Source organism: Monodelphis domestica, chromosome 8 (assembly GCF_027887165.1).
Source record: "Monodelphis domestica isolate mMonDom1 chromosome 8, mMonDom1.pri, whole genome shotgun sequence".
Classification (NCBI taxonomy): domain Eukaryota; kingdom Metazoa; phylum Chordata; class Mammalia; order Didelphimorphia; family Didelphidae; genus Monodelphis; species Monodelphis domestica.
The window spans coordinates 55,449,186-55,467,498 of NC_077234.1; the positions used below are offsets into that span (position 1 = coordinate 55,449,186).

At 34.8% G+C, this 18,313-nt stretch overlaps 1 protein-coding gene across 1 annotated transcript in view; it reads left to right on the forward strand.

Moving 5' to 3' along the window:
* SLC9A9 (solute carrier family 9 member A9) overlaps positions 1-18,313 on the forward strand; it is a 747,353-nt gene that overhangs the window by 167,964 nt on the left and 561,076 nt on the right. The window contains exon 5 of the mRNA XM_007502095.2: positions 11,750-11,865. Coding sequence (XP_007502157.1) covers positions 11,750-11,865 — 116 coding nt within the window. The remainder of the gene's footprint in view (positions 1-11,749; positions 11,866-18,313) is intronic.

The window sequence follows — 18,313 nt, forward strand, 5'->3', positions numbered from 1 at the left end:
CTTTCTTTCTTTCTTTCTTTCTTTCTTTCTTTCTTTCTTTCTTTCTTTCTTTCTTTCTTTCTTTCTTTCTTTCTTTCTTTCTTTCTTTGTCTGAATTGAATATTTTGATTGATAAGAGAAGCAGAAGTTTTCTGTCCCTGGTAAGAAAAAGCTCACAAGGTGGGGGAAGGTGAGTCTTCAGGAAATGCTTGAATGAAGGAGGAGAGTGATTTTCCAATTAAACCAGTTGATAGGCATAAGGGATACAAAACTCATGAAAATCCTGTAATGGAGAAGACTGGTCGTAGTGGCAGCTGAGTAGATTTGCCTAAGAAGAGAAGACAGAGTAGACTGGGGAAATAGGAGAAGGTAAGATAGTTGATGATTTCATGGATGCAAATTCCAATCACCACCTGGTCTATTCAAGTTCTGTGTCTTTGAATGTCATTTATATTGAATTGTGTTCTTAGTGAGCCTGGGTGTATATAATGTGGTCTTTCTTAAGTCCCCACTTTCCCCCCCAATGTAGCTCCCTAAATATGTGGCTGGCACACATCCAAAGGAAACAGAAACAAGACTGAGCCACCCTCAGCACACACATTGGAATTATAATTCAGCGCATTGTCTTTTCATATCTGCATGAACAAACACTAAGTCAGAGAGATTGTGTGTGAATAGATATACAATAAGAACCCTTTGAGGATTTATGTACCTGGTACAAGATTCATCTTTTAATATATCTCTAGCTCTCACTGTATGTCAGCATTGAGATTTATTTTCAGTCTGTATTAAAACTTTGAATTTCTATATTTCATCCAAGAAGGTTAAGTAGTAATAGGAGTTTAATAGTAGTAATAACTGACATTTACATGGTGACTGAAGATGTCCAAAGTGCTTTATATCTATTACCTCCCTTGATCCTCAAAACAAGGGCTAGGAGGGGAAGGATGGAGTAAATAAACACAATAGCTATCGTTATTATTCTTATTATATGGAGGAGGAAACTGCAACTAGGAGAAATTAATTGACTTTCCCAAGGTCACACAGCCAATGTGACAGCTTTACTCAGTGTTGTCCCTAAGTACTTTATAAAATGAAAAACTGTTCCTCAGAAGGATTTGGTATATTTTTATTTTCTTTCTATTCCTAGTCCTGAGAACCGAGTAGGTACTTAAAAATGTTTATTTGATATATATATCATATTTGTATATATGAATATAGATACATATATATGCATATATGTGCCTATATATTTATATATGTATATATTTATATTCATTCTGTCCCTCTTTGTGGGTCTCTATCTCTCAGTCTCTATCTCTCCTTGTCTTTCTTGTCATCCTCTCCTTACCTCTCTTCTCTGCTCCCTTTCTCATGACTCCAACTGCAGAATCCTTACCCCCATTGTACCAACTTATATTCTTTATAACCTAGTGGCTACTTACTGGATAATTTCAAATCAGAGTCAGAACTCTCTGGAAGAGAAAACTATAGAAAATAGAGGGCTCTTCTAAGTATTATTTATACAACAAGGTTAAGTGAGTAGTTGGCTCCCACTGGGCTACAATAGTAGAATCCATCCCATTACAATACTGGTATTAGTAGTATCCTGGCAGAAAGGTCACAAATGTCCCTACCTGGAAACAAAGACACAAAAAGTTCAACATATTCAAGAAGTGAAATGGAAAATCTGGAATTTCCAACTCTCCTTTGACACCTATCTCTTGCCTCAGTTTATAGGTACGTAAGATCATAAATGAAGAGTTGCAAGGGACTTTCTGAGTTATCTAATCTATCTTCTACATTAAGCAAATGAAGGAATAGAGAGCTTAAGTGATTTGCTGAAGGCTACACAGAAAGCAACCAAGTGGAAGAACAAAGATTTTTAACTCTGAGGCCAGTGATGGCAAGGTCAGCACTTTAAATGAAATATTCTTAGTTCTAAGATCAAAGATCAACCAAAGTACCAGGTAGGCACCTGGACTGGCTTCAAGTGTAAACATACGCAGCAGATTCTAGTCAAGATAAAACATGGCATAATTTCTACAAAAAGGATTTTTCCAATCTATTGTAAACTAAAGGTAGGAGGCAGAAGAATGGACAGACCTGCTTAGTTAGATGTATTTTAAAAACCATTTCCAGGGGAACCCTAGGGAGCAATTGGAAGGTTAGGGAAAGTTGTCACATCTGGAGGATATGGCTAAGTAATCATCAATACTCCAATGAATGTTGATTCAGGTTAGATGATATAGCATCTTCATAGTCCAGCTTCAGCATTTGAGATTCTATTATTTCCTATTAATTTCAAATGAGGCCAGGCAACTTAAGTCTCTTTATATCTTTGCTACAAAAGAGATTCTGGAATAGGGAGAGAGGCCAGATTGTTTCTGGTCAGTCATTTTTCAGTTGTGTCTAACTCTTCATGACCCGGTTTGGGGTTTTATTGGAAAAGATCCTGCTATTTTCTTCTCTAGCTCATTTTACAAATGAGGAAACTGAGGCAAACAGGGTTAAATGACTTGCCCAAGTTTATAAAGCTAATAAGTATCTGAGGCAATATTTGAACTCAGGAAGATGATTCTTCCTGATCCAGTCTCTGGAATCCATTGTGCTACCTAACTGCCTCTAACAACAACAACAACAACAACACAAAAGGGATTCTGAAATTGGGAGCCTAGATTAATGACTTTTAAAGTCACTTCCAACTTAGAAATTCTACAACATCTCCTATGTGGTTTCTAATGGGAATACATATACTCATTTTTAAAAATCTATGATGCATAGACACGTAAATACACATGCCTCTCAATGTGAGAGGTAGCATTGCATTGAGGTTGCAGAATTGGCATTGGGAGTCAGGAAGACCTAGATTCAAGGCCCATGTCTCATATATACTGGCTATGTAATCCTAGAAAAGTCATTTAGCCTCTACATTATCCAGGTTATTCTCTAAAACAGGAGTTCCTAATCTTGTTTGTGCCATGAATCCCTTTGGCAGCCCGAGGAAACTTATGAATCCCTTCTCAGAATATTATTTTTAGGTGCATGCAATTAAAATTTATAGGATTACAATAGAAACCAAATTTTATGGAAATAGTTATTAAAATAGTTTCAAATGGATGTAGTTTAATATGTTCTTCTTTATAAACATATTAAATAACAAAACAGCACATTTAAAATATAGTTTTGTTAAAGTTAAATTTCATTTTTGAAGATATTTCAATATGAAGGCTATTGTGAATGTCTAGTAATGCCAGATCTTATCATACTCTGAAGGAGTAATTATTAAGACAATTTGGAACAGATTCAAGAATAGATCGATCAGTAGAACAGAGTTGGTAAACAACATATAAAATTAAATGTATAATACTCTAGAATTTGATAAACAGAAAGACACCAGCTGCTATGATAAGGACTCACTATTTGATCAAAACTGTTGGGAAAATTGGACAGCATTATGGAAGAAATTCGATTTGGGCCAACCTTTAGAAAGATAAGTTCTAAATGAGTATATAACTTCTTATAGAATCATATCAGAAACAAATTAGAGAAATATGGAAAAATACTTATCAAATTTATAAATAGAAGAAAATTTCATGACCAAATAATCAATGGAAAGGATCCCAAAAGTTAAAGTGGATAATTATGATTACATAAAAATCTAAAAAGCTTTTGAACAAATAAATTAAACAGAACTAAGAGTAAAGGGGAAACAATTAACTGGGGAAAATATCTTTGCAGTAGAATTCTCTCATAAAATTCTCAATTCCAAGATATATGAGGAACTGATCCAAATTTATAAGAAAAAGAGCCATTTGCCATTTGATAAATGGTTGAACAATATGAACAGACAGTTTTTAAGGAAAGAATTCTAAATTTGTCTAACATGACTATTATAAAATGAACAGTTTTAAGGTCGTTCATGAGCTATAAAATTAGGAGAATAAGAAGAGCAATTTATTCAACTAAAGTGCTATAAAAATGTTGAAAGCTATGAAAACTATGATCAATACAAAAATCATTCATGATTTCGAAGCATAGATATGATATCCATTACAGAGAGATGATGGGTTTAGGATGCAGAATACACACACACACACACACACACACACACACACAGAGTGATAGAGCCTTGCATACTCAAATACATGCATGTATATGTGTGTATCTATATACAGGTATTATTTTTGCTTGACTATGCATACTTATCATAGGAAATTTGTTTTTCTTTTTTCTTTTTACCAATGTACTCAGGCATGGAAAGGAAAGAAAATGGATTTCTGTTAATTTTTATTTTAATAAAGAGATGGAGATATACAAGTGATATGGAATGTTGCCTGCACTTTCATTGCATTATTAGCTATACATAATTATTTCACTTGCTTAGGAGACTGCTTGTGAAATGGGAGGAATCTGGAAATATTCACAATGTAAAAACAAAACACATCAATGGAACTTTTTTTTAATAAAGGAATACTCTCCCAAATGGTTGGATTAGTTCACAGTTCCATCAACAATATATCAATGCCCTCAATATCTGGAATTATATTCAAAGAATTATTAGAATACATAGAATGGCCACAAAATGTCATGGTTATATCCTAAGGTTGTCAGGGCAAAAGGAAAAGAACCTAGAGGTTCTAAAATATTTACAGTAGCTTTTTGCTTTTTGTGGTGGCAAAGAACTGGAAATTGAAGGGACAACCATCAGTTGGGGAATGGATAAACAAGTTGTGGCATATAATTGTAGTGGAATACAACTATGCTGTAAGAAATGATGAATATGTTAATTTTGTAAAAACATGGAAAGACCCACATAAAATTATGAAGAGTGAAATAAGCAGAACCAAGAGAAAATTATCTTTAATAACAGAAATATTGTTTGAAAAATGTCTTGTGTGTGTATAGCTCTTGAGAAAGAAATGATAGAAATAAGTAAAACACAGTTTTTATATAAACATAAATCTTTTTTTTCAAATGATGCCTTCTTTAATGAAGGTGGGGGAGAGAAAAGGAGGGAGTTAAATGGGTATTTTGTTGGAACAAACAAATTAGTTTTTTAATGCTGAATTTTAGTAAGAGCTTATTAAAATAAAGATGTTTTCCCCCATCCAAATTCAGAAATATGAAATTTATTAATGGATCCCTGGGATAGGATGGGTTGAGTGAGAAATTTTGAGTTGCTGAGAAGATGGTGATCTAGACTGGTAGAAGAATTTTTTCATTTTGAATTCCCAGCCCTGATGAAATCATAAGTCTAATAAAAAAATACATAGATTTGTATATCTATGGGCTAGAGTGCTATATATTAATGTACCTAATTCTTAGCTCTAGGTTCAGTATGTAGCTTTGCTGTTTACTATCAGTGCAAACATGGCCAAGTTATTGTAACTCTGGAAATCAGTTCATGTGAAAAATGATGTGTTTGAATTCGATATCTTCTGACTTCCCGCTCTAACTTTGATAGGTTTCTTGGTGATCCTGTTAGATCCTTTAAGTCTTGCATGCTCAAATATTTTATTCACTATATCTTTCTTATATCAGGAAATATTACAAAAACAATCAAGAAGTCCTATAGAAAAGTGTCTCTTTATATTGGTCAGTGTATTCCCTCACTAAAAGGAAACAAGACAGTTTTTCAGGCATTATCATTACTATATATTTCTTGACTGCATGGTGAACTCCAAAGTAGAGCCAGTTTCCCATGCTGTCACAGATGAGGACGTGACTCTTCTGAAAGCTCACTGGACTTGCTCCAATAGCTTGTATTCCCAGCTGAAAGTATTCCTTGGGATGTCATTGGCAATTTCAGAAAACTGACAGACGCCACTTATTGCAGGCTTATTTATATCTTGGTTTGGCTATTTTGAAAGGTATTATTTTTAAAAAGACATTGAGATTGAGATTAAATGTTTTTAAATAATTCAGTCATTTAAACATTTACATTATAGTCCATTTAAACCATTATCCTAAAGATACTTCATAAAGCTATACAGAATAACAAAATGCATCTGGAGGAACAAAATATCTTAAATCTCAAGGGCAGTAATAGGGGAAGGAGAGAGAAGTAGGAACAAAGGGAGAATAGCACTCCAAAAACCTCAGATTTGACTTTAAAGAAGTAATCATAAAAAAGTGTTGTATTACTTAGAAAAGGTTAATTTAGAAAGTTAAACCAGTGGAACAGACTAGATAAGGATGAATAAGATACAGTTGTACTCAGTACCCCAGAGTTTTATAAACCTGAGATCATACTTTACTAGGGAAACAACTTTCTTTGATAAGAATTGATGGGAAAACTAAAAAAAGGCTGGCAGAATTTAGGTTTAAACCAACATCTTAAACCAAATTGCACAATAAGTTCAAAATGTATCAGTAACCTCAACATTAAAAATTAGAGTCTGAAAAAAAAATTAGGGGAGGTCCTATGCTCAGAAACTGTTTAGCAGATTTTTTTTCTCTTGTACTATTCAAGAATGAGGAAAAGGTAGATGCTTGGCTCCAAAGAATAGATAGGGGAACACACATCCCTCTATTTTTTGCATAGATGGGAGGTAATGGTTATGGAATAGTGGCTATGTTTTTGGACCTGTTTGATTATTGGTTGGTTTAACTAGACTTCCCTTTCTTTTTAAATTTTTGATTATAAAGAATAGTTTTCTGAGAAGCAGAGTGGGGGGGGGATGCTTTGGGACAGGAAGATCATATAAAACCAAAATGTATCAATAAAATAGTTTTAAAAGTCTCAGATTGCCTGTAACCGTGGAATATAAGTACATTGTGAAACAACCACACTTATCACACATTAATTAGGATAAAAACCAAAATGAACACATTAATACCCTTAAACACAATAAATATTGATTGGTTGAATGAATTGGGCACTTTCATATCCTCATTCATTTAAAACCTATTAGGCATTTAAGGGAACTCTAAATGGATTGTTGTTGTTGTTGTTTTTTCTAGACCCGTCTCACTGACAGTAGGTAGAGCTCCTCTTGGTTGTCCACCATATTTTTAATTATCCATTGTCTTTGTTTATGCTAATTTTCTACCATACTCTATATCAGAGGCTTTCAAAACTTCTCCCATGCTCTATCCTAGTCACTGAGGGATCTCCCTATGATGTTTCCTTTTGGTTCTGCTTCCTTTCCAGCACTCAAGGCTCTAAATCTTTTCTTATTCCTTTTTCTTATCAAAATATAGCTGTTGTGAATCTCACTCTGTCTATGGGTATCCTCTGCTAAGTAGCATAACCATTAATTGACAAGAGAATAATAATTCCTTGTAAGTTACTTTTTCATCCTATGGACAACATATTTGCACAGATCTTTAGGACTCTGGTGTAGTCATTTCAAACACTACAGCAGCACGAGGCAATACCGTGAAGCAAAAGGTCCTTTTTTTTTCTTAGTCAAACTTTAAAGTATCTCAATTTTTTAAAAGATTAGTCCATTTTTCCATATTGTGTTCCATTATCTTGAATGATAGACTGTTAGAATTATAACTAGTTCAGATTCCTCATTTTACAAATAAAGAAGCTAAGAAAATGGACCCATTCAAGGGTGTCTAGAGAATTAATAGCAAAATGAGACTTGAGTCTAGAACCCTTAATGTCTCATCTTGTCTTCTTTGTCCTGTGCCTACTCTCTAGAAACAAGACGCTAAACTGGAACTATTTGTCAGTTGATTATTCTCATCTGTCTTTTTACAATATTCACATTGCTATTAATTGTATAAATGCTAACAGTTATGTGCATATCTATGTCTTCTATCTATGTTCATGTTTGAAGACATCTGTCTCTCCATCATTTATTCTACTACTTGCTTCCAAAAAGGAATTGAGGACTCAATACAAAGTAAAATAAACTATGAAAACAAGAGATAATATGTAATACTATAAATGGAAAAGAAAACAACAAAAACAAAACAGTTTAACCTGAATGCTATCAAATTATAGTAGCCAAGTTTGGCTCCAATGAATAGATGTAGAAATATAAATCCTTCTAGTTTTTGCAGAGATGGGAGATAATGAGTGTGGAATAGTGACTACATTATTGGATTTACAGAATCAAAATCATGTAAAATGGGACAGTTGGGTGAGAGGCATACATTGAGCAACAAACAACAAAAACAAAAAGAAAAAAGAACTAGATATTCTTAAAATGAATAAATTACATAGAGAATGAATCTAGCTGTGCACTAAAACAAACAAGGAAACACGTTGGATCATAAGATTGTTCTGGTCTGAAAAAAGGAAAAACATATTTATTCTCAATACAAATTTTTCCTAGTATTACATTCTTTTTTTAAACCCTTACCTTCTGTCTTAGAATCAATATTGTGTATTGGTTCCAAGGCAGAAGAATGGTAAGGGCTAGACAATGGGGGTCAAGTGACTTGCCCAGGGTCACACAGCTAGGAAGTGTCTGAGGCCAGATTTGAACTTAGGACTTCATGCCTAGTATTACATGCTTAGAGGAATTAATTGTGCAGGTATTTCTATAAGGAACATTAAGTAACATAATGGACAGTTTCTTCAACTATATTTTGCAAAAGACATAGATACATCATTCATACAGATGTTTCTTATATTGACCTTTTATTTAAGGTATAGATTTAACATTATGTCATAACTCAGAAAAGGAATTTCTTCAGAGACCTGATGATATGATCCAGGAATCCTGTTTTTTTAAATTATCTCATTTAAAGTCAGAATACAGATGGAGAATTGTCAAGCGAACACATCCCTGGACTAGTTTCTGAAATAGAAGAGCCCTCAAGTGTTATTATCTATATGAGCTTGGGTAGTCATTCTAGACACCAATTTCCTCATCTATAAAACAAGGCTTTGAGGTGCTATGGGATTGTAGATCTCCAGCAAACCAGAAGCTTAGACATCAGTGTAAGACCTTCCCACCTGCTGTCACACACCCTATATCCAGGGATGCTGGTCTCCTTGGAGTATCTTACAAAAGACACTCCAGCTTTCAATTCCTCAAGTTTTTACTTATTTTTCCTCATTTCTGCAATGCTCTTCCTCCTCATCTCCTCACCTCTCTGACTTCTTTTGGTCTCAACTAAAATCCCATTTTCTATCAGAAACCTTTCCAGTTCTTTTTGATCATAACGTCTCTCTCTGAGACTACCCTCAAGTTGTCCTTTTTATATCTTGCTTGTTCATAATTGTCTTCATGTTGTCCTCTAGCTTGTGGGATACAGGGAAAAATTTAGAATGCATCAACACAATTGTGTAAATATATTATAAACAGTATGATATATACAAAATAGAATATATTATATAAACAAGATATCAGTAAAATTCATGTTTAAAATGAAGTCATTTCATTATCAGAGAGAATGCTTATCATCCTGTTTGTTACAGCTGAAGAACAAGCATTCAATCTATCTCATAGCTACCTCTATAACTTATACACGAGTTAACTAGAAGGGGCTAACCTTACACACATCAAATTGGAAAAATGACAATAACAATCAAATTTAATATCAGTGGCATTTGGGAGAAACAGTTGCACCTTGTTGATGGCATTACAAACTAATATAATCTCTTTGGAGAACAGTCTGGCAATATACACCAAAAGAATCATAAAACTGATCATATCCTATGATCTATTAATCCTGATCTTGGGAGTAACCCACATTGTTGGTGGCATTCTGAATTAATGTAACCTCTCTAGAGAGCAATCCAGCAACATCTAGCAAAAGAGTCATAAAACTGACTGTATCCTATGTGAGTTGTTACGACTATTACTATCCCTCCTTTAGAGGCATCATGGCATACAGTATTTGGAGTAGGATGCTGACCTTGGATTCAAGGAATACAATCCAATCAAGGAAGGAAGACTTTGGTCAATATCCTACATCTGACACTTAAACTTTAGGAAAGTCAATAAGTCATTTAATCTTTCTAAGCCCCAGTTTGCTCACCTATAAAATGGACTCAGTGACATCATAGTACCCATATTACAATGTTGTTCTAAATATTCTTGAAGAGAATGCATGTGACTCATTTTGCAAATGTCGAAGTGCTCCATAAATGTCCATGTAATTATTATCAATTGTTTCAGTTAAATATTCATTAACTTTTTTATACCATAAAGTTATTTAAGTTCATTTTTTTACCAGACAGCTCTGGTTCACACTATTTATAACTGGACATTCGCCTGTAAGGAGACATTTTTTAAAAGTTCTACTCTGATTCTAAAAGTTTATCCAAAGCTATAACTATATATAATGCATATAAATACATGCATGCAGGTTATCCCCCATAGTTTTAAGCTTTAGTAATCTCAGAAATAAAAATGATACAAACTCAGAAAAAATAATATTTGAAAAAATAATTATTTACTTTAAAATTATTGGTATGTTTCTTATTAACATCATTACTCTATAATAGATTTAAATTTTGTAAGAAATCTGATCACCTACCACCTAGTGACTTAACAGATCATATTTGTAACTCTAGTCATAAGATCAACCCAAAACAATGACAATGTCAGGTATACGTGACAGTTTCAACATGACCACAGGTTTAAGCAAAACCAAAACATCCACAAATAGTAAAAATACTACTCACAGGTCCATACTCTGATGCTTTGTTTTGGTGTGGAGATGATCTAGATTCCATAGTGCTAAATTAGAACATGTCAGCTCTCTCAATTATTCTGAAAAAGATCTAATATTGTCCTAAAAGAGATTTTTGTCCACTTTTGAAAGCCTAGACCATTTGGCGATAAATGCTTTGCCCGTGACAACCTATGAAATAAGCCAAAATGGCAGTCTCCCAGCAGAACCACTCATAATTAATAGACATTTTAGTCCAATTTAACAACCTCTTGAACTTTTCTTCTAGGAGTTAAAATTTAAAAAAAAATTAAGAAAAGAGCAGTGGTAGACTGTTTGAGGAACCCTTTCAATAGCTAATTGGAGAGGGGGTTAGTAGAAACTATCAGTAATAGAGTAGAATTTTGATATAAACAGGGAGATGAGAATATTTTTTAAGTAACTTGTTGATTGATTGCCCTGTAATGATCTAACTTCCTTACTGGGACAGTGACAGAAATGAGATTTGAACACTTTTTTTAGATTCCCAAGATACAAAACAAAGAAAGCAGAAAAGCAATCAATCCATTTAAAGATATATGAGTAGGTCAACATGTCTGTTTATACCAGGTATTTGTGAGAATAAATTTGTGTGAGTCACCTCTGTTGGCAGATTATTTTTCACAATCCTTGCTCCCTTTAACTTCTTGTATATTATTTTTCTGTTTTAAAAAAATAAGCTCTAAATATCTTGTCACCTCTCATCAAATAACCGGATTGATGGCATTTGGTAGGAGGCATGGAGGTCCCAATGCCATATTTCAGCAGCTGAGATGGAAGTGGATTTCTGTTATTGGCAATTTGGACTGTGTCCGTAGGCAGGATACTTAAAAAAAGCTTCTATCTTAGAATCATTACTCTATGTTAGTTTCAAAGCAGAAAAGTGGTAAGGACTAGGTAATTGGAGTTAAATGAATTGTTCAGGGTCATGCAGCTAGGAAGTACCTTAGACCAGATTTGAACCTAGGATCTCCCATCTCCAGGTACAATTGTCAACCTACTAAGCCACCTAGTTACCCATAACTAGTGAGGATACTTAAAGAGGTAAAACTGTATAGCAGGGACTTTACAATAGAGACGAGCCAATGATGGCAAAGCTGCTGGAGTGATGCTTGACATCTGAAGATCTAATTTTCTTTCTTGACAGGCTGGTAATGTATGGCTTCGTGAAGGCAATGGTACAAATGGGCCAGTTAAGAAATGGAGACTTTCACTTCACTGACTGTTTATTTTTCGGTTCATTGATGTCTGCTACAGATCCAGGTAATTGTTCTGATCATACTTTCTTTTGAGCATGAAGTATTTACTTTGAAGATGTTTCCTAACTGAAGACTTAATGTTGCCATGATAATTCAATTCCCCAAGTCTATCATTTCCCAGAGGACATATGTGGGGTTATAAAAATGGATCCATATTAGAATGAAGTTTGAGATTGGGAATGTCATTTTCATTCACTGGAAAGACATGAATCATTTTCTTTGTCACTGGTTTCTCTGTGTTATGTGTTATTTCTTCACATTTTTAATTTTTTAAAAATATCTCCGTCATGTGTTATATTTGTATCTTTTGCTAGCTTGGGGAAAAGTCTTTGGAAGTTATTGAGAAAATGATATTTTTCCCTGCTATAGATCAGTTCAACCCATTTCGGGGAAGTTTCTGGAGGGATTAGTTTCTGTTTTATTACCCAACACATGTTAAGCCAGATTTTCAGTGTATAATAAGCTATTTCATAGGGACAGAATGGAAATTTGGGTAGCTGCATTAACTTTTTGGCAACTGGCAAATTATTGAGTAAAGTCTTATTCCAGTACATTTAAGAGTGCTTTAATGGCCTGACAGAGTGAGTGGTATTTCTAAAATGGCTAGTCTTACATTGAAGCTATACTATATGGATCAAACTTAATTATACATGGCGTCCCAAAAGTCTTATGACAATTTTAGGCTATTAAAGATTAATATTTGTGTCTCTCCAATGCCTAATTTAGTACTTTGTTTAAGTGCTTAGTAGATATAATGAAAAAATGAATGAATGATTTGAATGGTCTCATTACATTGTAAAAACTGGTTTCCTTCTCTTTTAATTAATTTACTTTAGAGTCATAGCTACTGATTTGAAGTCAAGGGGATAGATTTGAGTTCTGTTCAGAAGTTTGATTTCTTTTTTTTTTTTAATTAAAACCCTTACATTCCATTTTGGAGTCAATACTGTGTATTGGCTCCAAGGCAGAAGAGTGGTAAGGGCTAGGCAGTGGGGGTTAAGTGACTTGCCCAGGGTCACACAGCTGGGAAGCATCTAAAGTAAATAAACCCAGAAACTCCCAACTCTGGGCTTGGCTCTCTAACCATTGATCAACCTACCTGCCCCCTCTTCTATTATGGATTCTTAAAGCTTCTGACAATCACTCTCCAGCTGACCTTTCAGACATGCCATATTATGGCAAGTAGGGCTAATTACTATTCCACAATTATTTTTTTTTACTCTATGGCTTTCTACAGACTACCTCTTGTGCCAGGGCTTTCTACAAGACCTAGGTGACACTTTCTGTAGAAAGTCTTTCCAGATTCCCTAGAGTTATTAATGCAGTCTTTTCTTCAAATAGTATTGTGTCCCTTTAGCTGTTTTAGTGTTCTGTCCTTCAGGACAATATAAACTTGTTGAGGGCAGGGATTGAATTGTATCTCCAGAATCCAGAGCCTAGCTTTGAATATAATAAAGGTTTAATGGATTTATAATTATATTATTCATTTAATTATTACACATTATATACACATATAATAACATATTATTATATGTATCATATATAATTATATTGTGTACAATTATATAATATAAATGTATTATATAACACATTTGTTAGATATAATATAAATGTATTATAATTATAAAATATAATATAATTAAAATAATTTAATACATTATTAATATAACATTACTATATCTATATTAATTATTTTTATTTATATTATTAATATAGGACTAAAGTGATTATATAATAATTAATATTAATACTATAAGAACACTGAATTTCTGAGAATTAATGAATGAAACCATATTTAGGACCCTCTCCCAGTGGAATGAGAGAATCATGAAATCTTGATGGGACTTACCTTTTCTAAAATATGTATTCTATCTTGCTGGTGCTCAAATGATCCTATATAGATCCTAGGATCCTAGGTTTAGAGCTGGAAGAGAACTTAGAGCCCATGAAGTCTAATGTCATCATTTTACAGATAAGGAAACTGACTCACAGAGGTGAAATGACTTTTTTTAGGATGTAACCATTATTTGGGGTAGGATTTGAAAGTAGACCTTCCTCCCTCCAAATTCATTACTTCTCCATCCAACCACCTCTATTTTTCCTCACCTCTATTTTGTACAATGTTCCTCTTCCCTTCAACATGATGAGTAAGATCTTTAATTTCTTTAGTGAAAAGTAAGTACTCAGAACGCAATATTATTAGGTCAATAATGTATTCTCCTTTCCCAGGGTAACACCATTCAGCCATCCATGATGGTATCGTTCTAGGTATGTACTTGTATAGTTATAAACATATAATAACCAATCAGAACTATCCAGACCCTTGGAGGTCTGGATACTATTCTTGTTTTTCAAGTAGCTGTGTGGCCTTGGACCAGTCACTTAAGTCTTAGTCTCTCCATCTGCAAAAAGATGATAGCATGCAACTGGGAGATGCAGTAAGTAGAAGGAAGTCAAAGATTTAAAGCTATAAAGAACTTTAGAGGTCATGTTGCTTAATCCTTAATTTTACTTCTAATGAAGGAAACTGATTTTCAGAGAGGAAAAGTAAATTGCCCCATGGCAGAGCCAGAACCCAAAGCCAGGTTCTCTGTCTTCAAAGTCAGCACACTTTCTACTGTACCATGAGGCCTTAATGAGATTATGAAAATGGAAGGGAGCCAGTCAAGCTGCTTAGTGAGACCTGAAGTAATTTAAGGGGATTTTTGTACATTAGTTGTGCTTGCAACCCACCTCAAAGCAGATGTCAGTTCACTTGAAGGGTGAGTCTATTAGGAGACAGTCATTCAGAATTGGACCAGAAGACATATTTAATTAAACCATGTTGCAAGGCTGCTGGATTCTTCTATGATATGTTTGAGAAAGCCCAGATGTGACAACTGAGAGAATTGGATGAAATGATCTCTAGGTTCAGTCCAGTTCCGAAATTCACAAATTCTAACCCTGACCCAGTGAGTAGGAGGTGACAGCACCTGATGCCATGGGGACAAACTTGAATAGTTTTTCTTTGTACTGAAAGTGTAGTCATTATGTTGCAATGTGCCTAACTCACTCTCTTCTCAATTAATACAATTTAAAATCCTCAATCCCCCTAAATCCCCTAGTTAATCTCACTCCATAATTATTCATTTACTTCTTCAATTATTCTGTGACTCAGTAATTGATAAAAGAGAACTATGTGCGATGGATGTCTTGCATTTTTCTCGTCCTTTTCTAAGCTAATTCTCTCCTACTTAGCTAAGCTAGGTGTTATCACCAATTAATATTTATCATTTAGAAAACCACATTTAGATCTGAATCTAACTCCTTCTACGTGATTCAGAGTTCCTCTCAGCCAATTTTTGGTGAGCTCCATAGAGGACTTGAATGATCAACTCTCATTTGATAGACTCTCTTCATCATGCGAAGCTCATCAATAGTGCTTCAAAAAATAGAATGAAAGAAGGATGTCTCTAAGGTGAATGAGCGAGCAGGGAATTGACAATATGTGTTATAATATACCTTATCACTCTTGGTTTGAAGCCAGTATTTCTTCCCTATTGCCTTGGCTAATAATAGTTCTATCCTTCATCCAAATTTGATTTTGTCTGGAAGATTCACAAGCAAAGTTATGGGGTTATGGGGGCATGTGACAAATGCCTGCAATCTCTGCTCCTGGGGAGGATAAAGCCAGTGGATCTTCCAAGCTCTGGAGTTCTGAGAAGCAGGAGGCTAAAATTGATCAGGTATCTTTACTGTGTCTGGCATTAATTTGGTGACCCCCTGGGGAACAGTGGGTAGAACTAGATTGCCTAATAAAGGTTGCACCACACCAGAAATGGAGCAAGTCAGAGCTTCTGTGCCTATTAATATCGGTGTGGGCAAGCTAGGGCTGAAACAATAACAAAACCTTACAGAGATCATTTCTTTTACATATAGATATCATTATAGAGGGAAAGCAATTTGATGTACTAGATAGTGAACTAAATTCATCATATATATATATATATATATATATATATATATATATACACTCATATCTATAGCCAGATGTGTTTTGAGATTTAAAAAGATTGAGAGAGAATTCAGGGGATTTTGTGGGAAGATGGGAAAAGGAAAATAAAGAAAATGAAAATACTCTCTTTGGATCTTTCATTTATACTGGTAAGCACCTTAGTGTAGTAGAAAGAGACCTGGACTTAGAGTTCAAATATTAGAGTTTGAATCTCAGCTACGACAGCTGCTGTGTGACCTTAGGCAAGACATTTGAAGTTCCTGAACCTTAGTTCCTCAATCTATAAAATGAAGGCAAAATCTAGTCCACTGGGTTGTTGCGAGTATGTCTCCAACGATGAGAGAGTGAACAGTGAATAAGTGAACTTGAAGTGGCTTGAAGATGCTACAAAATGTGAATTGTGTTATAATTTAGATTATAGATATTTGTGAATCAGTCTTATTCCCTCTATTAGATTATAAGCTGTTTCTTCTTCATTTTCCAAGCATCTGGTACAGTGGATTGACCATAATAGACACTTAATAAGTAATTATTGAAGTGAATTGAAATTAGCTTTTTGGTCAATATCCCAGGATTGCCAATTCCAGAAGGCTTATCCTCCTTCACCCACCCCAGCAGCCACTTGTCACCCTATCACCATGCTGGCTTGCCTCTTATTGGCCTTGATTCCATTTGGGATGACATACATATCCATAATTATTATTGGTAAGGGCTATGAATCTTCTTTTTTGTGTAAAAGTGTGATAGGAATCCTTACTCATCCATATGTGTGGGCACAATTAGAGGTTGAATGTTTTGGAAGGAAATAGGATTGCGCTATCCTTCCATACAGAATATGAGAAACTAGTGGGTATCCCAGAACACCCCCATATGTGATGGTGGCACAAAGCCTTAAATAGGGTATGGTCAGGGTGTAAATGGAACTCTTAGGACATATTGATGTTCTGCCCATCTGGTTGCTATGCTTTGTGCATTCCCTCTCCCATATGGGGGAAAAAAGCAGTGGAAGCTGAATTTATCTTTTTCTTCTAATCTTGTATGCTTGCAACTTATTTCAGCCATTGCTTAGCTAGGAGTAACTCCACTATTCTTCCAGATGCTCTTTTGCTTAGAAAGAAGAATCTCAGGAGGAATTAAAAGAATCTGCTCTCCTTTATGTATGTTGGAAGATGACCCCTTTATAGCTAGTTTATGTGCAAAGTCAGAATTTAATAAGAAGTGTGTGGTCCTGTGGAAGAACATTGGCTCTAAAAACAAAGGACATGAGCTCAAAATCCACCTCTAAAATTATGTGACCTTGGGTAAGTCAATAAACCTCCTTGGGCTTTGGCTTCCTTATCTTTAAGATGAAGATGCTGGACTGAATCTGGTTTGCTTGACCTACTTTTGCATCTTGAACTTCTTTGGCAGTCTAGTGAAGCTTATGAACCCCTTCTAAGAATAATGTTTTTAAAAACATAAAACAAGGCACATTGGATTACAGAGGAAACCAAAGATTAGTGAAAGCAAAGATGTAATATCTTTTTATCATCCCTTTTCACAAACAACCTGAAATCTATCCTTGAACTCAAGATCTCCTAGATTAGATCATCTATGAGGTTCTTCTTAGCTATTTCTTTGATTCTATGATTCAATAAAGACCACCTTATTAAGTGTTCCTAATTCCTAATTAAGTACCCATAAAATGCTTGAGGCCCAATGTAGCATCTCTAAAATTAACAGTATTATTATTATCCTCTATGGCTATGAAATGCCTCCAGCCAACGTTTTTTAGTCTGTGTGTTTTCCCCTCTTCTGATTATGTAATTTCATCTGTGTGAGTAGTTCTTCCACCAACACAAAGTATAACCCCATCCTACTAGGACATTGCTAAGTCTGAAAACTTGGAATTGCAAAGAATAATGACCTACTGGTCAACCATCTGGTTAGTGAGCCTCTCTGACTTAAGCTAAGTTTGTCCTTGGGTAACAGACATTTGCAGTTCATCAGTGGGCTTATTTTCGAAGCTTCCCAGCTTGGTAGTCAGACTTGTGTGACTGACCAAGCCTCTAAGGATCCGGGGTCACCCTCGTGCCATGATGAGGCATCTCCACTTTTGTGGGGAGTAGTATATTCTCACTTTATGAGTTTCCTGTTTCCTGCTTAGATCCAAAGTGCCTTCATTTTATAAGATGCAGCTGTGGGAGAGTCAACTACAGCTGCACAATTCTGATTTCCAGAAGTATTAGCTCAATGTTCAAATCACTTTTACTTCAAAGTCTTGGCTACCTTCCCTCCAAGAGGATTAACCTCCTGAGTGCTGACTTAATCGATCTTAGCAGTGGGAGGATCCTGCGACCTGGAAGAATCATCATGGAACCATTCTGGGCCATAAATATGCCCAGTAATAACAGATTTTAAAACCATAGCTTGTAGGTTTAAGCACCAAAGGAAATCGAGTTTATGTCACCAGCTTGTC